Source organism: Trichomycterus rosablanca, chromosome 24 (assembly GCF_030014385.1).
Source record: "Trichomycterus rosablanca isolate fTriRos1 chromosome 24, fTriRos1.hap1, whole genome shotgun sequence".
Lineage (NCBI taxonomy): Eukaryota > Metazoa > Chordata > Actinopteri > Siluriformes > Trichomycteridae > Trichomycterus > Trichomycterus rosablanca.
In genome coordinates, this window is record NC_086011.1 from 7,871,719 (window position 1) to 7,889,839 (window position 18,121).

The 18,121-nt window shown below is 42.0% G+C and overlaps 1 protein-coding gene across 1 annotated transcript in view; it reads right to left on the minus strand.

Annotated features, from left to right (window-relative positions):
* Positions 1–18,121, minus strand: part of cntn2 (contactin 2) — a 45,665-nt gene that overhangs the window by 17,445 nt on the left and 10,099 nt on the right. Inside the window, exons 2-3 of the mRNA XM_062987084.1 lie at positions 5,280–5,365; positions 483–624 (exon numbers count right to left, since the gene is read on the minus strand). Coding sequence (XP_062843154.1) covers positions 483–624; positions 5,280–5,334 — 197 coding nt within the window. The 5' untranslated portion in view covers positions 5,335–5,365. The remainder of the gene's footprint in view (positions 1–482; positions 625–5,279; positions 5,366–18,121) is intronic.

Here is an 18,121-nt window from a genome sequence, read left to right on the forward strand (position 1 = left end):
CCACTGATGAAGGTCTAGAAGATGACCGACTCAAACAGCAGCAACAGATGAGCGATCGTCTCTGACTTTACATCTACAAGGTGGACCAACTAGGTAGGAGTGTCTATTTGAGTGGGCAGTGAGTGGACACAGTATTTAAAAACTCCAGCAGCGCTGCTGTGTCTGATCCACTCATACCAGCACAACACACACTAACACACCACCACCATGTCAGTGTCACTGCAGTGCTGAGAATCATCCACCACCTAAATAATACCTGCTCTGTGGTGGTCCTGTGGGGGTCCTGACCATTGAAGAACAGGGTGAAAGGGGGATAACAAAGCATGCAGAGAAACAGATGGGCTACAGTCAGTAGTTGTAGAACTACAAAGTGCTTCTATATGGTAAGTGGAGCTGATAAAATGGACAGTGAGTGAAGAAACAAGGAGGTGGTTTTAATCTTATGGCTGATCGGTATATATATATATATATGCATGTCTTACCTGTAGGTAGCAGGAGGACTGGCTCTCGCCTGGCAATTCAGTGTCACCTTACCCTCAGGTAGCCCCTCCGGGTAAATCAGGCTGGTCGGCTGCTCCTCGAACGCCGGCCCACTGTCGTGACCCGACACACACACCTCCCCACCTGACGTGTGCACATACACGGTGACAAAACCATTTCATCACGGGTTAGACTTCTGTTCCTGCTAGATGGACGTATGGACAACAAGTCTGTGAACTGACTCCCTAGAGTTCTAAATGACTCTGAATACAATAATCAACGCTGCATATGACCAATCAGTAATAAAAGAAGTCTGATTTGAGTACATCCCATCTGAGGGTCTGATTAAATTTGCACTTGCTTAGACCAGCCAGCCTAAACACACGGTAAGTGAATCATCAAAGGATTCATGTCATCGCATTTGATTCCATGTGTGTTATTATCAGAGGAATGAGTCCCGGATGGACGCACAGCTACAGATTATATTTTCTATGTTGCCACCAATATGCTATATGGCCAAAAGTATGTAGACACATGACCATGAGCTTGTTAGACACCCTGTTCTAAAACAATATGCTTGTTTTTAGAGGCAGTAATGTCGGACTAGGGCGGCACGGTGGCGCGACGGGTAGCACTGTCTCCTCACAGCAAGAAGGCCCTGGGTTCGATCCTTTTTTGTGCGGAGTTTGCATGTCCTCCCTGTGTCTGTGGTTACCTCTGACAGTCCAAAAACATGCAGTCAGGTTAACTGGAGACACTGAATTGCCCTATAGGTGAATGGGTGTGTCTATGTGTGTGTGTGTGTGTATGTGTGTGTCTGCCCTGCAATGGACTGGCACCCTGTCCAGGGTGTTACTGTGTGCCTTGCGCCCATTGAAAAGCTGGGATAGGCTCCAGCACCCCCATGTAACCCTAATTGGATAAGCGGTTAAGAAAGTGAGTGAGTGAGTGAGTGATGTTGGACTAAATGCAGGTCAATGTACTGATCAGGGTGTGGCTCTCCGTACACAGTGCTAATCGGTATATATGAGCAACATGCAGTCAGGTTAAGTGAGACACTGAATTGCCCTATAGGTGAATGGGTGTGTCTATGTGTGTGTGTGTATGTGTGTGTCTGCCCTGCGATGGACTGGCGCCCCATCCAGGGTGTTACTGTGTGCCTTGCGCCCATTGAAAAGTTGGGATAGGCTCCAGCACCCCCCTAGCTGGATAAACGGTTAAGAAAGTGAGTGAGTGAGTGATGTTGGACTAAATGCAGGTCAATGAAATTCATATACTCTAATGGATTTTGCTTTATCTGGGTTTAAATCTCAACGGTTCTATGGACTGCTGGGCTTCTAAACAGATATCATTGGCTATGTCTGAGGGGATGAATGCCCTGCGATGGATTTTGATTGGTGGCCTGTGTGGTATGCCAAGTGTTTCTTGGTGATCCTGACCTGGCACAACCCTGATGAGGATAAAGAGGATAAAAATAAACATATGACTGGGTTCTGCCCTGCAACGGACTGATGGTCCAGGCCAGTACCAGACCGGTTGGTGAAATCATCACAATATTTCATTTATTTAACTTATCATGCTTAACATTTTTCACAGTGCTTTGTGTACTGCTAGAAAAACAAAAACACACAAACAAATGCAATTAGCATTTAAAAAATTCACGCACTTGTCAAATGTACTCATTATTCTGCAGCCCTGTCAGAAATGCACAAAATCTACATTTAAGAGGGCGCAGGATTGGTGTCAAGAATTTGCAATTCAAAAATAAGACTGTATGACAGTGTGTGTGTGTGTTTCAGTGTGCACTAGTGTGTTTGATTGTGAAGCCTGCTGAAATCTGGGGCAGCGGCTAGACATAGACGAGCTAAGAGTGATCTGGAGGAGGGGAGTGTTCCTAACCACTCGGTTCCCTAAGGTAGGTGTCTGCTGGGGGAAAACACTCCAGCTCAGTGCTTTGTTTACAGCCGAGAGTAATGAAATTGCACTTGAAACCTCTTTCCTCATACACACGTCTTCAGGAGAATCTACAGCCGCATCAGCTACATCGGCTCTTCGGTTAAACTCCATCAGCGGGCATTACAGACGAAATGGACGGAACTGAATCCGAGTCATTGAAGTACACTTAAAGTGGTTGGTTTTGGTTATACAGTATATATTTATTAATTGTAAATTACTGATTACAAAGCAAAAAAATAAATAAAAATTAGGGCTGTCAAACGATTAAATTTTTTTTAATCGCGATTAATCGCAGAATTTCATATAGTTAATCGCGATTAATCGCATAAAAAAAAATCTGTGTAAATGTTATAGAAAACAAGGATTTTTATGTGAAATGTTACAATTAAAATGGTGAACACATTTTATGCTAAATGTACTTATGTTAAAAACTGCTGGGACAAGAGAAAACTGTAAGGGAGTTGTATTCACTCACATACTAGGCAGTAAATGTCAGATTGTAGTTTAGAATTTTTCCATCAGCAAACATTGTAGATCAGCGGTGCTTTAGGTGGGATAAGGCGTAGTTATTGTAACAGACTTTTCTGTGGTTGTATTGTGACAATGGTTTGATGGCCGTTTCTACACGAAGTGAGTGTGTTTTGACCCTTTGGGGCTTCCATAGTGCATGGACTAACGTGCTTGACTCAGCTTTCCGGTATTTGGTACCTTAACAGAATAAGTTAATAAAAGTGTTCTGCTCCCGACAACTTGTGAATATAGCGTGTATTTATTTCTTTATAAGTGCATCACTACAACGCTCGGTTACATTATGTTAACAAACCGCAAATGAAAAACGGTGGCAAGTCCGACATTAAAACGTTTGTTTTAACATAATGTTAACATAATGTAACCGAGCGTTGTAGTTCTACCAGTCAAGTCTCAACATTAACTAGAATTTGCGTTAACGGCACTATTATTTTTAATCGCGTTAAATTAAAATCGCGTTAATGCGTTATTATCGCGTTAACTTCGACAGCCCTAATAAAAATGAATACAATTTAATGAAAATAATAAAAAGGCCGCTCAGGTGGAGCAGCGGTTTTCGAATACATCGTATCGAATCTCAGCTCTGCCAACTGGCTGGGCTGGGCGGCTGCATGAACAACGATTGGCTGTTGTCCATAGGGTTAGGCATGCCGGATCATGGGTCCTCATAACTGGTGCAATTACGACCCCTGCTGGCTGATTGATGGTGCCTGCACAGAGCTGAGGAATAATCCTGATCAGGGTGTGGCTCTCTCACAGTGCTGATCGGTATATATGAACTCGACTCGTGCGGGTGAAAAATGCAGTCTGTACTGAGCATATGTCGGAGTCAGCAGTGGAGGGTTGAATCAGTGGAGGATGCAATCAGGGTAATTAGACACGACTAGATTAGGGGTGAAAATTGTGGGAAAAAAGGTTGGAAAAATAGAAAATTTCAAAATAAATAAATAAAAATAATTTAAAAAAAATTAACAGAATGATGATTTAGCTGAATGAGTTATTTACACTGGCCCAAACCTTATTTTGACTAGATTTTTGATCATTGTACATCAAAAACTCATTTTATTAGTAAAGATTAAGAAGAAAGACAATAAAAAATACATAATAAAAATATAACACTAAAGGAAACCAACAGCTAGTACATTTTGAATGGGTTTAGAATAGATAATTGTGTATTGTGTGCTACGTCATGGAGCAATCCTGGCTCTGCAAGGTTAGTTCTAAACAATTTAGGGTTTAGATCAGTATTAGGCATTAATACTTAAACTCATTAAGCAGAAGTGTGCAAATACTTTTGGCCATATAGTGTATTAGGTACGAATAATAAGAATACAGTAGCACACCAGCACCGAGATTCTGAACTCTGTGAGTCGAAGCTCTGCATTGTCACCGGTCGGCTGGGCACCATCTAGTGGGCATAATTGACAGTGCCTGCAGCAGACTCTAACAGGCTACCGTGTCTGCTAGGGCGGGATGACCGGACTATGTGAGTGGGATATTGCACTGTAACTAGACGCTTAGGATAAATTCATTCTGAATGCAACATGGGCGAAGGTAAGAAGGTCCCCTGTACGTCCACAGTGTATTTAGATGTACATTAAGTTGACTGTTAGTGTAACTATTTAGTCTAGTTGTATGTGGTTTGGGACACAGCCAAAATAGTAGTACTTGGCTACATTTCAAGTACTTGGTTGAATAAAAAAAGCAAAGTCAGATGCTGAAGTCTGAGAGTTTTCTTTATAACCTTGCCATGAGACTACTGTTTCATGTGCTCTCTGATAGGTGCCCTATTTGTATGGGCAGGGAGACATCAGCAGCTGCAGATATTATAAGACCATGACAGATGCAAGCTAATGTAGGTTAGTATGGGAGAGCATTTAAACATTGAACATTCAAGTAAATCCAAACAGTTAACAGTTTATTTTACTAGGTTTAAGTTCACTATGCTGGCAGACTTTACCAGTAGTGCAGTCAACCCTGAATGCAATGAAACCCTCGAGAAAATGAACTTACTTCTGCCCACTGACCTAAAATAACAACATCAATAATTAAACTCCAGTCTAGACCTCCTCCATATACGCTCACGTATCACCTAAATCATGTATGCTATGCATGCAGGCACATTCCCTGTCATCGTTTTGACATGCTACATTTGAGTAACGTCTCTGCGGGGGGCTTCCTGTTAAAAGTGCAACTGAGACTGAGATAATGGACAAAGTGCTATGACTAGTGCTAAGACTAGCAGCAGGGTCTCTAAGAGAACCTTCACAGAGCTGGACTGAGTGAAATAGACTTGTACGAACTAACATACTCACCCATGGCGGAGCTTAAAGCCAGCAAGGTGAAGGCTAGCAAAAAAAATAGAGTCATCCTTGTTCTGCAGACACACCCAGCTCGGCTCCTGAAAAACAGAATGATGATAAGTCAGTCGCTGCTTACAATCTTTTCATTATCAGTCATTATAAATCAATACAATTATATAAAGTACATATGTATTAAGGAAAGATACTGGCTAATAAATACAAACAATGGCTGAAAAAAGTTCAAGGTTATCAGAAAAATAACATTAAAAAAAGCCATAACATTAAAACCACCTTCTTGTTTCTACACTCACTGTCCATTTTATCAGCTCCACTTACCATATAGAAGCACTTTGTAGTTCCACAGTTACTGACTGTAGTCCATCTGTTTCTCTACATGCTTTGTTAGCCTGTTTTCACCCTGTTCTTCAATGGTCAGGACTCTCCAAGGGCCGCTACAGAGTAGGCATTATTTAGGTGGTGGGTCATTCTCAGCACTGCAGTGACACTGACAAGGTGGTGGTGTGTTAGTGTGTGTTGTGCTGGTTTTTGGAGTTTTTAAACACCTCACTGTCACTGCTGGACTGACAATAGTCCACCAACCTAAAAAACATCTAGCCAACAGCGCCCCGTGGGCAGCGTCCTGTGACCGCTGATAAAGGTCTAGAAGATGACCAACTCAAACAGCAGCAATAGATGAGCGATCGTCTCTGACTTTACATCTACAAGGTGGACCAACTAGGTAGGAGTGTCTAATAGAGTGGACAGTGAGTGGACACGGTGTTTAAAAACTCCAGAAGTACTGCTGTGTCTGATCCATTTACACTAGCACAACACCATGCCATTGTGAGTGCAGTGCTGAGAATGATCCACCACCCAATTAATATCTGCTCTGTGGTGGTCCTGTGGGGGTCCTGACCATTGAAGAACAGCGTGAAAGCAGTCTAAAAAAGTATGCAGAGAAACAGATGGACTACAGTCAGTAATTGTAGAACTACAAAGTGCTTCTATATGGTAAGTGGAGCTGATAAGATGGACAGTGAGTGTAGAAACAAGGTGGTTTTAATGGTGTTCCAATATTTCATGTATGATGATCATTGGATAGGTGGGTTGCACTATAGATCAGGTTGTGAGAAGGCCTGGTGTTCACTAAAGTTGAGGTAAGAGCTCCTTACAGATCTTCCCTGACCTCAATCATACCCATTCCCAACCCAGACAGAACACTGAACACCCTGGTAAATCAGTCTGTACTAAACACAACTCTGTACACCATGTTCGATACAAACACTTCACTAGAATGGAGCTCCGGTTGGCTCCTAGCTGTTATTTGCTGAGCCTGAAGTGAGAAAAAGAGTGGGTATTAGCGCACACATTTCTGAATTACAGGCACAGAAGGATGATTGCGGTGTCACAGTCTCAAGTCTCAAGAGCTTGTTTTCTCACTCGCCAGTCACATAAAAGGCTAAATTATTAGCTGCTCTCCAACTGGCAGCACAAAAGATTTGAGCTAATGTGACTAATGATGTTTGCTTAATTATGTGGGTTAGTCGTGATCGTGTGGGAAATTTGTAAGACCTTTATTAGTATTAGAACGCTTTAATGATAGTTTAACAATATTTTTTTCATTATGCACATATATACTGCACATCCAAATCTATACAGACCCCCCTGCTGACCCCCCAGTCATCATAAGATATAGAATACCACCCTACCAAAGTCACTGTATTCAATTTCTGCCCTGGAAAAGTTGTTATGGATGGATGGATGGGTGGATAGACAGACAGACAGACAGTCTGTCCATAAAGTCATGTCCAGACCTTAATTTCCCTTCTTCACTTCGTTCTCGCCTCTTCCTAGAGAAAGTAAATCGCCCTCCATGACTGACGGGAACATTGCCTGGGGCAATGGGGCTTTCACTGATGCCTAGACATCTGCTTATGGCATTCTGCATGCCAAATGAAGCCTAGAAGGTGGCATGCTTGGGATTAGACTGAGGCTAGATCAGTTAGAATAAGCATGTAACAACTGTGACATTTTAAATGTTGAATTTCATTCCTTTACAGTTTTTTAATAATTGTATGGCACCATATACTGTCCTGAATCATTAAGTTCTTATTTCATTCATGTTCTACATTTCAGTGGTTTCATTAAAATTATGTGTTTGTTAAACCTAAAACTGTTCTGCATTTATTATTTAAAAAAAAATGCATTTTCTTTATGCATTTTCTCCCCTTTCTTCCTTTTTTAGTGCGTCCAATTGCCCGATTGCGTCATGCTTCCTCTCCACCAATGCCGATCCCCGCTCTGATTGAGGAAAACGACGCTAACCCACACCCCCTCCGACACGTGGGCAGCATGCCGTATGCATCTTATCACCTACACTTTGACGAGTGCAGTTGCGTATGGAGAGACACACCCTGAGAGCACTCTTCTCTCATCTCTGTGCAGGCGCCATCAATCAGTCGTAATTGCACCAGTCATGGGAGAGAGACCCCATCCGGCTTAGTCCCGCCCATATCTGAACAACAGGCCAATCGTTGTTCATGTGGCCTCTTAGCCTTAGACGGCAGGCAGAGCTGAGATTCGATACGATGTATTCGAGAGCCCAGCTCTGGTTCCAGCGTGTGTTTTTACCTCTGCGCCACCTGAGCGGCCATCTGCATTTATTTTAAATATTTATTTGTATAATTTCCGTAAGGGGTCTGGTTTCGACTGGAAACACTGGGCGCAAGGCAGGAATACCCTGGACAAGGCACTAAGGCATATTACAGGGCTTCAGTTCCCCCCACCTATCCCAAGATTTGAACCTGGATGGACAATATATACTTTAGGTTTTAATTTATTAATATGACATAAGAATAGCAGTCATTAGCTTCATATGTAGGGTGCATTCCAATATTCTAACTGATGCCTCCTTGAGGCATCTTTAAAGTCACATCTGGAGCAATTTGCAAGCAATTACAGGACCTAATTAAGTGCTTTAAGGCTGATTACTGTTTCTGTATCACTTTCCTTTATGTTTATGTAAAAATAATGAACTTATATTGATATATAAGACCACCAAAGAATGACATAGTTTATAGTAATGGTTTAGTAAGTATGGGCAAGTCAGTCTATTGCAAAACATCCCTCACTTAAATATCTCCTTACTTCCACCTAGGAGTAATTAAAATACATAATCCACCTCCGGAAGGTTTTGGAAGGGGTGAGAATACCAGAAAGAAACACCCACTCTACCAGCTGTGCCACCAAGCCTACAATGAAAAAATCAACACATGGCTGGAATACAATACAGAGCAGAAATTACACCCACACACACCTCTGTTATGGTATGTTGAGTAGCCAAGTTATCAACTGGCATATTTATGAAAAATATAAGGTTTATAAGGAACGATATTTGGGTATGAGTTTGTCTATTTGGGCAAAACTAAGTACTATCATATAAAATCATGATTTTAATTAAGGTACATTATTTATTCAGCACACTGACACCCCCAAGGCTGAAAATAACGCATATTAAATAAGCCAGACATTGAAATTCTACAGTCTTACACAAAGTAAACAGGCTGAGGAGGAAAATAAATAAATATCCCTGGTAAACCTCAAGAGCATTTTCAGATATCAATTTTCAACACAATGTAGCTTGCCAGTCTCGGCTCCTTGTATAAATATGCACTCGCTGCTGCGGATAAATCTAAATGTAAGGGATGTAAACAAAATGTAAGGGACAGAAAATGATCTTGGTACCAGCACAAACTCTGGTATCTGGTACCAGCACATGACCAGCAGATCCTTCAATGAGTAAATGATCCACACATGCTAAACCACAAGATCTTCAAAATAGGATTCATCTGAGAACTCCAAATTTCTTGCCTAGAGATATACAGTGTATCACAAAAGTGAGTACACCCCTCACATTTCTGCAGATATTTAAGTATATATTTTCATGGGACAACACTGACAAAATGACACTTTGACACAATGAAAAGTAGTCTGTGTGCAGCTTATATAACAGTGTAAATTTATTCTTCTCTCAAAATAACTCAATATACAGCCATTAATGTCTAAACCACCGGCAACAAAAGTGAGTACACCCCTAAGAGACTACACCCCTAAATGTCCAAATTGAGCACTGCTTGTCATTTTCCCTCCAAAATGTCATGTGATTTGTTAGTGTTACTAGGTCTCAGGTGTGCATAGGGAGCAGGTGTGTTCAATTTAGTAGTACAGCTCTCACACTCTCTCATACTGGTCACTGAAAGTTCCAACATGGCACCTCATGGCAAAGAACTCTCTGAGGATCTTAAAAGACGAATTGTTGCGCTACATGAAGATGGCCAAGGCTACAAGAAGATTGCCAACACCCTGAAACTGAGCTGCAGCACAGTGGCCAAGATCATCCAGCGTTTTAAAAGAGCAGGGTCCACTCAAAACAGACCTCGCGTTTGTCGTCCAAAGAAGCTGAGTGCACGTGCTCAGCGTCACATCCAACTGCTGTCTTTGAAAGATAGGCGCAGGAGTGCTGTCAGCATTGCTGCAGAGATTGAAAAGGTGGGGGGTCAGCCTGTCAGTGCTCAGACCATACGCCGCACACTACATCAAATTGGTCTGCATGGCTGTCACCCCAGAAGGAAGCCTCTTCTGAAGTCTCTACACAAGAAAGCCCGCAAACAGTTTGCTGAAGACATGTCAACAAAGGACATGGATTACTGGAACCATGTCCTATGGTCTGATGAGACCAAGATTAATTTGTTTGGTTCAGATGGTCTCAAGCATGTGTGGCGGCAATCAGGTGAGAAGTACAAAGATAAGTGTGTCATGCCTACAGTCAAGCATGGTGGTGGGAATGCCATGGTCTGGGGCTGCATGGGTGCAGCAGGTGTTGGGGAGTTACATTTCATTGAGGGACACATGAACTCCAATATGTACTGTGAAATACTGAAGCAGAGCATGATCCCCTCCCTCCGGAAACTGGGTCGCAGGGCAGTGTTCCAGCATGATAATGACCCCAAACACACCTCTAAGACGACCACTGCTTTATTGAAGAGGCTGAGGGTAAAGGTGATGGACTGGCCAAGCATGTCTCCAGACCTAAACCCAATAGAACATCTTTGGGGCATCCTCAAGCGGAAGGTGGAGGAGCGCAAAGTCTCGAATATCCGCCAGCTCCGTGATGTCGTCATGGAGGAGTGGAAAAGCATTCCAGTGGCAACCTGTGAAGCTCTGGTAAACTCCATGCCCAGGAGAGTTAAGGCAGTTCTGGGAAATAATGGTGGCCACACAAAATATTGACACTTCAGGAACTTTCACTAAGGGGTGTACTCACTTTTGTTGCCGGTGGTTTAGACATTAATGGCTGTATATTGAGTTATTTTGAGGGAAGAATAAATTTACACTGTTATATAAGCTGCACACAGACTACTTTTCATTGTGTCAAAGTGTCATTTTGTCAGTGTTGTCCCATGAAAAGATATACTTAAATATCTGCAGAAATGTGAGGGGTGTACTCACTTTTGTGATACACTGTAAATGGAATATTTGGAGCAATTAAAATAGGAATTTGGTTAGCTTCTGATAAAAGAGTGTGTGTGGCTAGCGAGCTAACAGCAGTTAGCTTGCTTTTATCAGTCTCGGTGGATAAAATATGATATGCCTTAAAGCCAAACTAAGCACAGCGGAGAGAGAATGAATCAAACCCGAGGCAAAATCTCGCTGAGAGAGCAAAGAGAGATCTATTTCCTGTTTTAGTCAGCTCGCTAAAGCTAGACGGACAGATTAAAATCCAATACCCGGCTAAGCTAAGCTAAGCAAAAAAGACAAGCTCTTGTTTGAGGTTTAATGATTTTTTTAATGACTCTTTCACTTAGTATTTAACAACTCTAGAAGTGCAGTCATTTAAATGATCATAAAACTAATAAAATAAAGAATTAATGCTAACAGTAGCATACAAGGATATTTTCTTTAAGGCTCATTGTAGCATTTGGATCATTTCGATTTAGGAATATTATTCAGTGTTTACCGAGCATTGCGTGACGCGGCCCCGTATCAATCAGAATCCCACCCGCAAACCACTGTCGCTTTATTATAACCTATTTAACTAACCTAAACAAATGACATTTACATCACTGGTGCAGAAGAATGGCTGACATTTCCAAAACAAACTATGATCAGAAGTGGTACGTCTTCCAAAGAAAGATGCAAAATACCAGATGGATTCGAAAATATCTATAAATTAAGGTAAAATGCAAATACAACACAAATCAATGATTTGTAAACTGTCCTTACGGGCATTGCATTGCTATTGGAGATGTTTAATATTTTACCCTATTAAGTTTATTCTGTTAGTCTCATTAATCATTATGGCAAAAGACTTTGATCTGTTACCCTAGAAAAGCTCACTCAAAATCCTAAATAAAGAATTTTAACAAGATTTAGTTATTTTGGCTTTAAATCATAGTACTTCTAATAAAGGATATTCTTTGGTTAATATTTTCAATAAAATATCAAAATGATAAGCATGGTTTGAATCACAGGGGATGGGAGAGTCTGACCCTCTTAATTAATCCCCCAAAATAAGGTAAAAACAAAAGCTCGGGGGTCATTAGTTAGCTAAACTGTTGGAAGGGGAATGTATGTTATTGGCACAATCAACACTTACACCAAAACAGACACTGGCTTTTAAAGAAATTGGTTGGTAACAGTCAAGATATTCCATTTTCTTTCACAAGAACAAGACATCCAATATTTTTAAAACAATTTGAACAATGGTCCTTCTTAGATGAGCTTGAGCCCAGAAAACTTGGCGGCGTTTCTGCATGTTGTTGATTTAAGGCTGTTGTGACATGTAGTAAAGTCTAAACTTGCATTTGTAGATGCAGCGGCAGACTGTGTTTAGTGACAGGGGTTTTCTGAAGCATCCTCAGAAATATCTAAGTATTCATAAGCCCTTACAAATGGTTGGCGGTTTTTAATGTAGTGGCAATTGAGAGATAGAAGGTCACAGGCATATGGTATTGACATGTTATATCAATACCATATGATTCAAGATATTCAAGAGGATGCCGCTGTTCAAACAGTATATAGATGCCTGGCACAAAATACAAATAAACAATTCACACACACACATCTCTTACGAATATGTTCTTTCATTTTTTAACATGACGCCACACACTGGGGCAAATTTGATCGAGTGGCCTAGATAGCATCATATCACTGCCAGAAGAACTAGGATGCAAACAGCTGGTATGAAGCTGTCATGAAGCTCCAAGCCCTGAGGAGGAAAAAAGCAAGGCAGTAGATTAAAAGTGCTGTGGAGTGCATGATGGGGCATCGTCTTAAGCAGTTGAGATTTCACTGAAACAGCTTTTTCTGCAGCTCTGGGTCTTGGCTTTGGGTTGCACAGATTTTTATTGTTCAGCCAAATGGACACTAATAATGATATTAAAACAACAGACAGAGCAGGGCTACATTTAGTCTTGTATAAAGTACCTAACACTCATAAAAGTATGTGAATGCAAATAAAAACAGAAACCAGCAATGGGTTGTGACTTGCCGATACAGTAAATATCAATAAAAGATTCATGAAATCCAAAGAAATATGCTAACAGGCCACAAATGACCCAGGGGCTGGCATATATTATATTACTATATTGCAAAAAGTATTCGCTCACACGCATATGAACTTGAGTGACATCCCATTCTTAATTAACAGGGTTAAATATGATGTCGTCCCACCCTATGCAGCTATAACAGCTCCAACTCTTCTGGGAAGGCTTTCCACCAGGTTTAAGAGTGTGTTCATGGGAATTTTTGACAGTTCTTCCAGTAGCGCATTTGTGAGGTCAGACACTGATGTTGGACGAGCAGCCCAGGCTCGAGGTCTCCGCTCTAATTCATCCCAAAGGTGTTCTATCGGGTTGAGGTCAGAACTCAACTTTGACTGTGCAGGCCAGTCAAAATCTTCCACACCAAACTGGCTCATCCATGTCTTTATGGAGCTTGCTTTGTGCACTGGTGCGCAGTCATGTTGGAACAGGAAGGGGCCATCCCCAAACTGTTCCCACAAAGTTGGGAGCATGAAATTGTCCAAAATCTCTTGGTATGCTGAAGCATTAAGAGCCCAACTCCTGAAAAACAACCCCACACCATAATCCCCCCTCCACCAAACTTTACACTCGGCACAATGAAGTCAAACGGAGAAGCGTGATTCGTCACTCCAGAGAACACGTCTCCACTGCTCCAGTGGTGGCGTGCTTTACACCACTGCATCCGAGCCTTTCCAGAAGAGAGGAGCCACCAGAAAGATGGAGTGGATGGACAGCTCTAAATTAATATACAGTTTTGAAATGGGATGTCCATTGAGCTGATTTTAGCCACATAGTGGATGTTTTATAATGGATATGGATAAAATAATGGATATAATTTAAGTTGGCAAAATTATCCATGGGGTAAATGTCCCCCAACTGTGTGTGTAACCCTAGTGACATTGATGGTACGGGGAATTAATGTATTTAACAGCCTCAGGTTGTGTATTTGCTAAACTTAGCCCTGCAAATAGAGCTGAGATTGTAAAATCTCATTTTAACCCTGGTTGCTTGTTTCTTGGCATCAAGCTAAATTAATCTGACACTTTCATTGCACCTGCACACGCACAGTGGAACTTCAGGCTGTAATTCTTCTTTTCCCCACATGTATCTCTCAATCTAGGCTAATCCGATAACCCGATTAGTTTTTCCGCCGTTAGCGGAGCTGAGAGTGGCTGAGATTACCAGGCTGCTGTTTTTAATTACAATGTACAGCAATTGTTGTGTTGATGTAATAGCTAATAATTAGTAGTCAAACTGGTGGTTAATGGGACAGAGGTGCAATCTGGATGGTGTGCAAATTTGACTTAGCTAGCATAATTAACATGGGTGGTGGTTTTTTGGCCCTTTATAAACACGTAGTGTGTTTTTATAGTGGTGCAAAATACACAGCTGGGTCAATGCAGATGTATTTAGTGTCTGGAGTGTGACTTGTCAATAGGGTTGCCACCTATGTCTGACAAAAAAAAGGGACACTGTCACATATAGAAACAATTTCGCGTGGCCAGAATTGGACGCATCAGAACATGCCTTGGTTTGTCAGGTAATTTGAACACAATTTTTTTCATCCTCTTATTATTGAAGTAAGATGAACGTTTCATTTCTTTTTGACCCACCTGCCATATTCAGGAGATTCAATTAGCTATCGGTTAACTCGTCACTCCACCCTCGACCCTTGGGCAGCCTGATGAAAAAAAACGTCTTGCCATATTGAAAACCTGGACGTTTAGTGTCCCGAATATTAAAAAGAAGGATAATTCTGGGAAAACCGGGACAGATGGCAACCCTACTTGTCAAGGCTTTAATGCAGCATTGAGGATATTAGAAACACGTGTCAATTGCTTTAACTGAGGGGCAAGTACTAATCTAATGAGCAATTTGCTCCACGGTTGCACATATTCTAGAGATTGGAAGGGCGCTCAGATCTCGCAAGTGACTCCTTCTGTCTGGTTGAGGCACCCAAGGAGCGACATCCTCTGTATGGAGTACAACTTCACACAGTTAAATCAAGGGAGTCGTGCAACCAGCACGTCAACAAATGGACAAAAGTATTGGGACACCCATTCTACATCTTGAATTCATGTACTTCAGCAACAACAATTGCTTACAGGTGTAATAGATCAATTATATAAAGGAAATTATACACCCATTTCCTCTTGGTTTAAAGAAACCCCACCGGCCTGCACAGAGCCCAGACGTCAGCCTCACTGGACAGTTTTGGAATGAACCGGAAGATCAATTGAGGCTTTCTTGACCAACATCAGTGCCCAGCTATACAGACACTGTTTTGACTGAACGGGCACAAATTCCCACAGACATTCTCAGATCACACAGAGGCCAGTCTATTTTAATATCATAATATAATGGGATGGGATGTCCAACAAGCTCATGGTCAGGTGTCCAAATACTTTTGGTCATATAGTGTATCTGAGTTGAAAAGGAGTTGAAAGTATTAGTATTTCTTCTTTTCCATCCTAAGTACCAAAATGATCAGGGTTGCCAGATATGAGCAGCAGTCATCCACATCAAAACCATGTCATTTTACACAGTAGTTCTAAAATGAGCTGCTTTGTTGCATAAAGTATATACAGTGTATCACAAAAGTGAGTACACCCCTCACATTTCTGCAGATATTTAAGTATATCTTTTCATGGGACAACACTGACAAAATGACACTTTGACACAATGAAAAGTAGTCTGTGTGCAGCTTATATAACAGTGTAAATTTATTCTTCCCTCAAAATAACTCAATATACAGCCATTAATGTCTAAACCACCAGCAACAAAAGTGAGTACACCCCTTAGTGAAAGTTCCTGAAGTGTCAATATTTTGTGTGGCCACCATTATTTCCCAGAACTGCCTTAACTCTCCTGGGCATGGAGTTTACCAGAGCTTCACAGGTTGCCACTGGAATGCTTTTCCACTCCTCCATGACGACATCACGGAGCTGGCGGATATTCGAGACTTTGCGCTCCTCCACCTTCCGCTTGAGGATGCCCCAAAGATGTTCTATTGGGTTTAGGTCTGGAGACATGCTTGGCCAGTCCATCACCTTTACCCTCAGCCTCTTCAATAAAGCAGTGGTCGTCTTAGAGGTGTGTTTGGGGTCATTATCATGCTGGAACACTGCCCTGCGACCCAGTTTCCGGAGGGAGGGGATCATGCTCTGCTTCAGTATTTCACAGTACATATTGGAGTTCATGTGTCCCTCAATGAAATGTAACTCCCCAACACCTGCTGCACTCATGCAGCCCCAGACCATGGCATTCCCACCACCATGCTTGACTGTAGGCATGACACACTTATCTTTGTACTCCTCACCTGATTGCCGCCACACATGCTTGAGACCATCTGAACCAAACAAATTAATCTTGGTCTCATCAGACCATAGGACATGGTTCCAGTAATCCATGTCCTTTGTTGACATGTCTTCAGCAAACTGTTTGTGGGCTTTCTTGTGTAGAGACTTCAGAAGAGGCTTCCTTCTGGGGTGACAGCCATGCAGACCAATTTGATGTAGTGTGCGGCGTATGGTCTGAGCACTGACAGGCTGACCCCCCACCTTTTCAATCTCTGCAGCAATGCTGACAGCACTCCTGCGCCTATCTTTCAAAGACAGCAGTTGGATGTGACGCTGAGCACGTGCACTCAGCTTCTTTGGACGACCAACGCGAGGTCTGTTCTGAGTGGACCCTGCTCTTTTAAAACGCTGGATGATCTTGGCCACTGTGCTGCAGCTCAGTTTCAGGGTGTTGGCAATCTTCTTGTAGCCTTGGCCATCTTCATGTAGCGCAACAATTCGTCTTTTAAGATCCTCAGAGAGTTCTTTGCCATGAGGTGCCATGTTGGAACTTTTAGTGACCAGTATGAGAGAGTGTGAGAGCTGTACTACTAAATTGAACACAACTGCTCCCTATGCACACCTGAGACCTAGTAACACTAACAAATCACATGACATTTTGGAGGAAAAATGACAAGCAGTGCTCAATTTGGACATTTAGGGGTGTAGTCTCTTAGGGGTGTACTCACTTTTGTTGCCGGTGGTTTAGACATTAATGGCTGTATATTGAGTTATTTTGAGGGAAGAATAAATTTACACTGTTATATAAGCTGCACACAGACTACTTTTCATTGTGTCAAAGTGTCATTTTGTCAGTGTTGTCCCATGAAAAGATATACTTAAATATCTGCAGAAATGTGAGGGGTGTACTCACTTTTGTGATACACTGTATGTCCAATTGCCCGATTGCGTCATGCTTCCTGTCCACCAATGCCGATCCCTGCTCTGATTGAGGAGAACGAAGCTAACCCACGCCCCCTCCGACACATGGGCAGCAGCCGTATGCATATTATCACCTGCACTTTGACGAGTGCAGTGCAGCTCAGCGTTGTGTACGGAGAGACACACCCTGAGAGCCCTCTTTTCTCATCTCTGTGCAGGCGCTATCAATCAGCCAGCAGAGGTCGTAATTGCATCAGTCATGGGAGAGAGACCCCATCCGGCTTAGTCCCGCCCATATCTGAACAACAGGCCATTCGTCGTTTATGTGGCCGCTCAGCCTTATCCGGTAGGCAGAGCTGAGATTCGATACGATGTATTCGAGATCCCAGCTCTGGTTCCAGCATGCATAAAATATATTTTAACAATAATGAAAAAACATGCAGACATCCCAAGTTGCAAAAACTCATTTCCGGGAGGTAACCCCGGACCACGCCCCCCACCCCCACCCCAAAAAAAAAAAAAAAAAAAAAAAAATACTAATAAAAAAAATACAAATAAATTTTTTTTTTTAATAAATAAATAAATAAATAAAAAAAGGAAAAAAAAAAACTCTCGCACATCAAAGGATATGGGTGATAACAGAACTTTTAGAAGCTGCTTACTGAGCTACTAAGCTAACTGTTCGCATCACAAACACATTAACGTTCCCTACATAGCGCACTAAGTTGTATATCAGATAACGGATTTATGTTCCCTACATAGTGCACTAGACAGTATATTAAACATGTTCCCTACACAGTGCGCTAGATTGTATATCAGATACCGGATTTAATACGCGATCGGGAAAAAAAGTGTGTGCGTGTGCGTGTGTGCGCACGTTCTTGGACGCTCGTTCTAGATTCCGGGAGATTTTATCTGACTTGTGGGCATCAGGGAGCCGCTATGTATATGCGGGAGACTCCCGGAACTTCCGGGAGACTTGGGATGTCTGAACATGAGAATTAGTAGACAAATTTGCTAACAGAATACTAACACACAATCCTTTCTAATT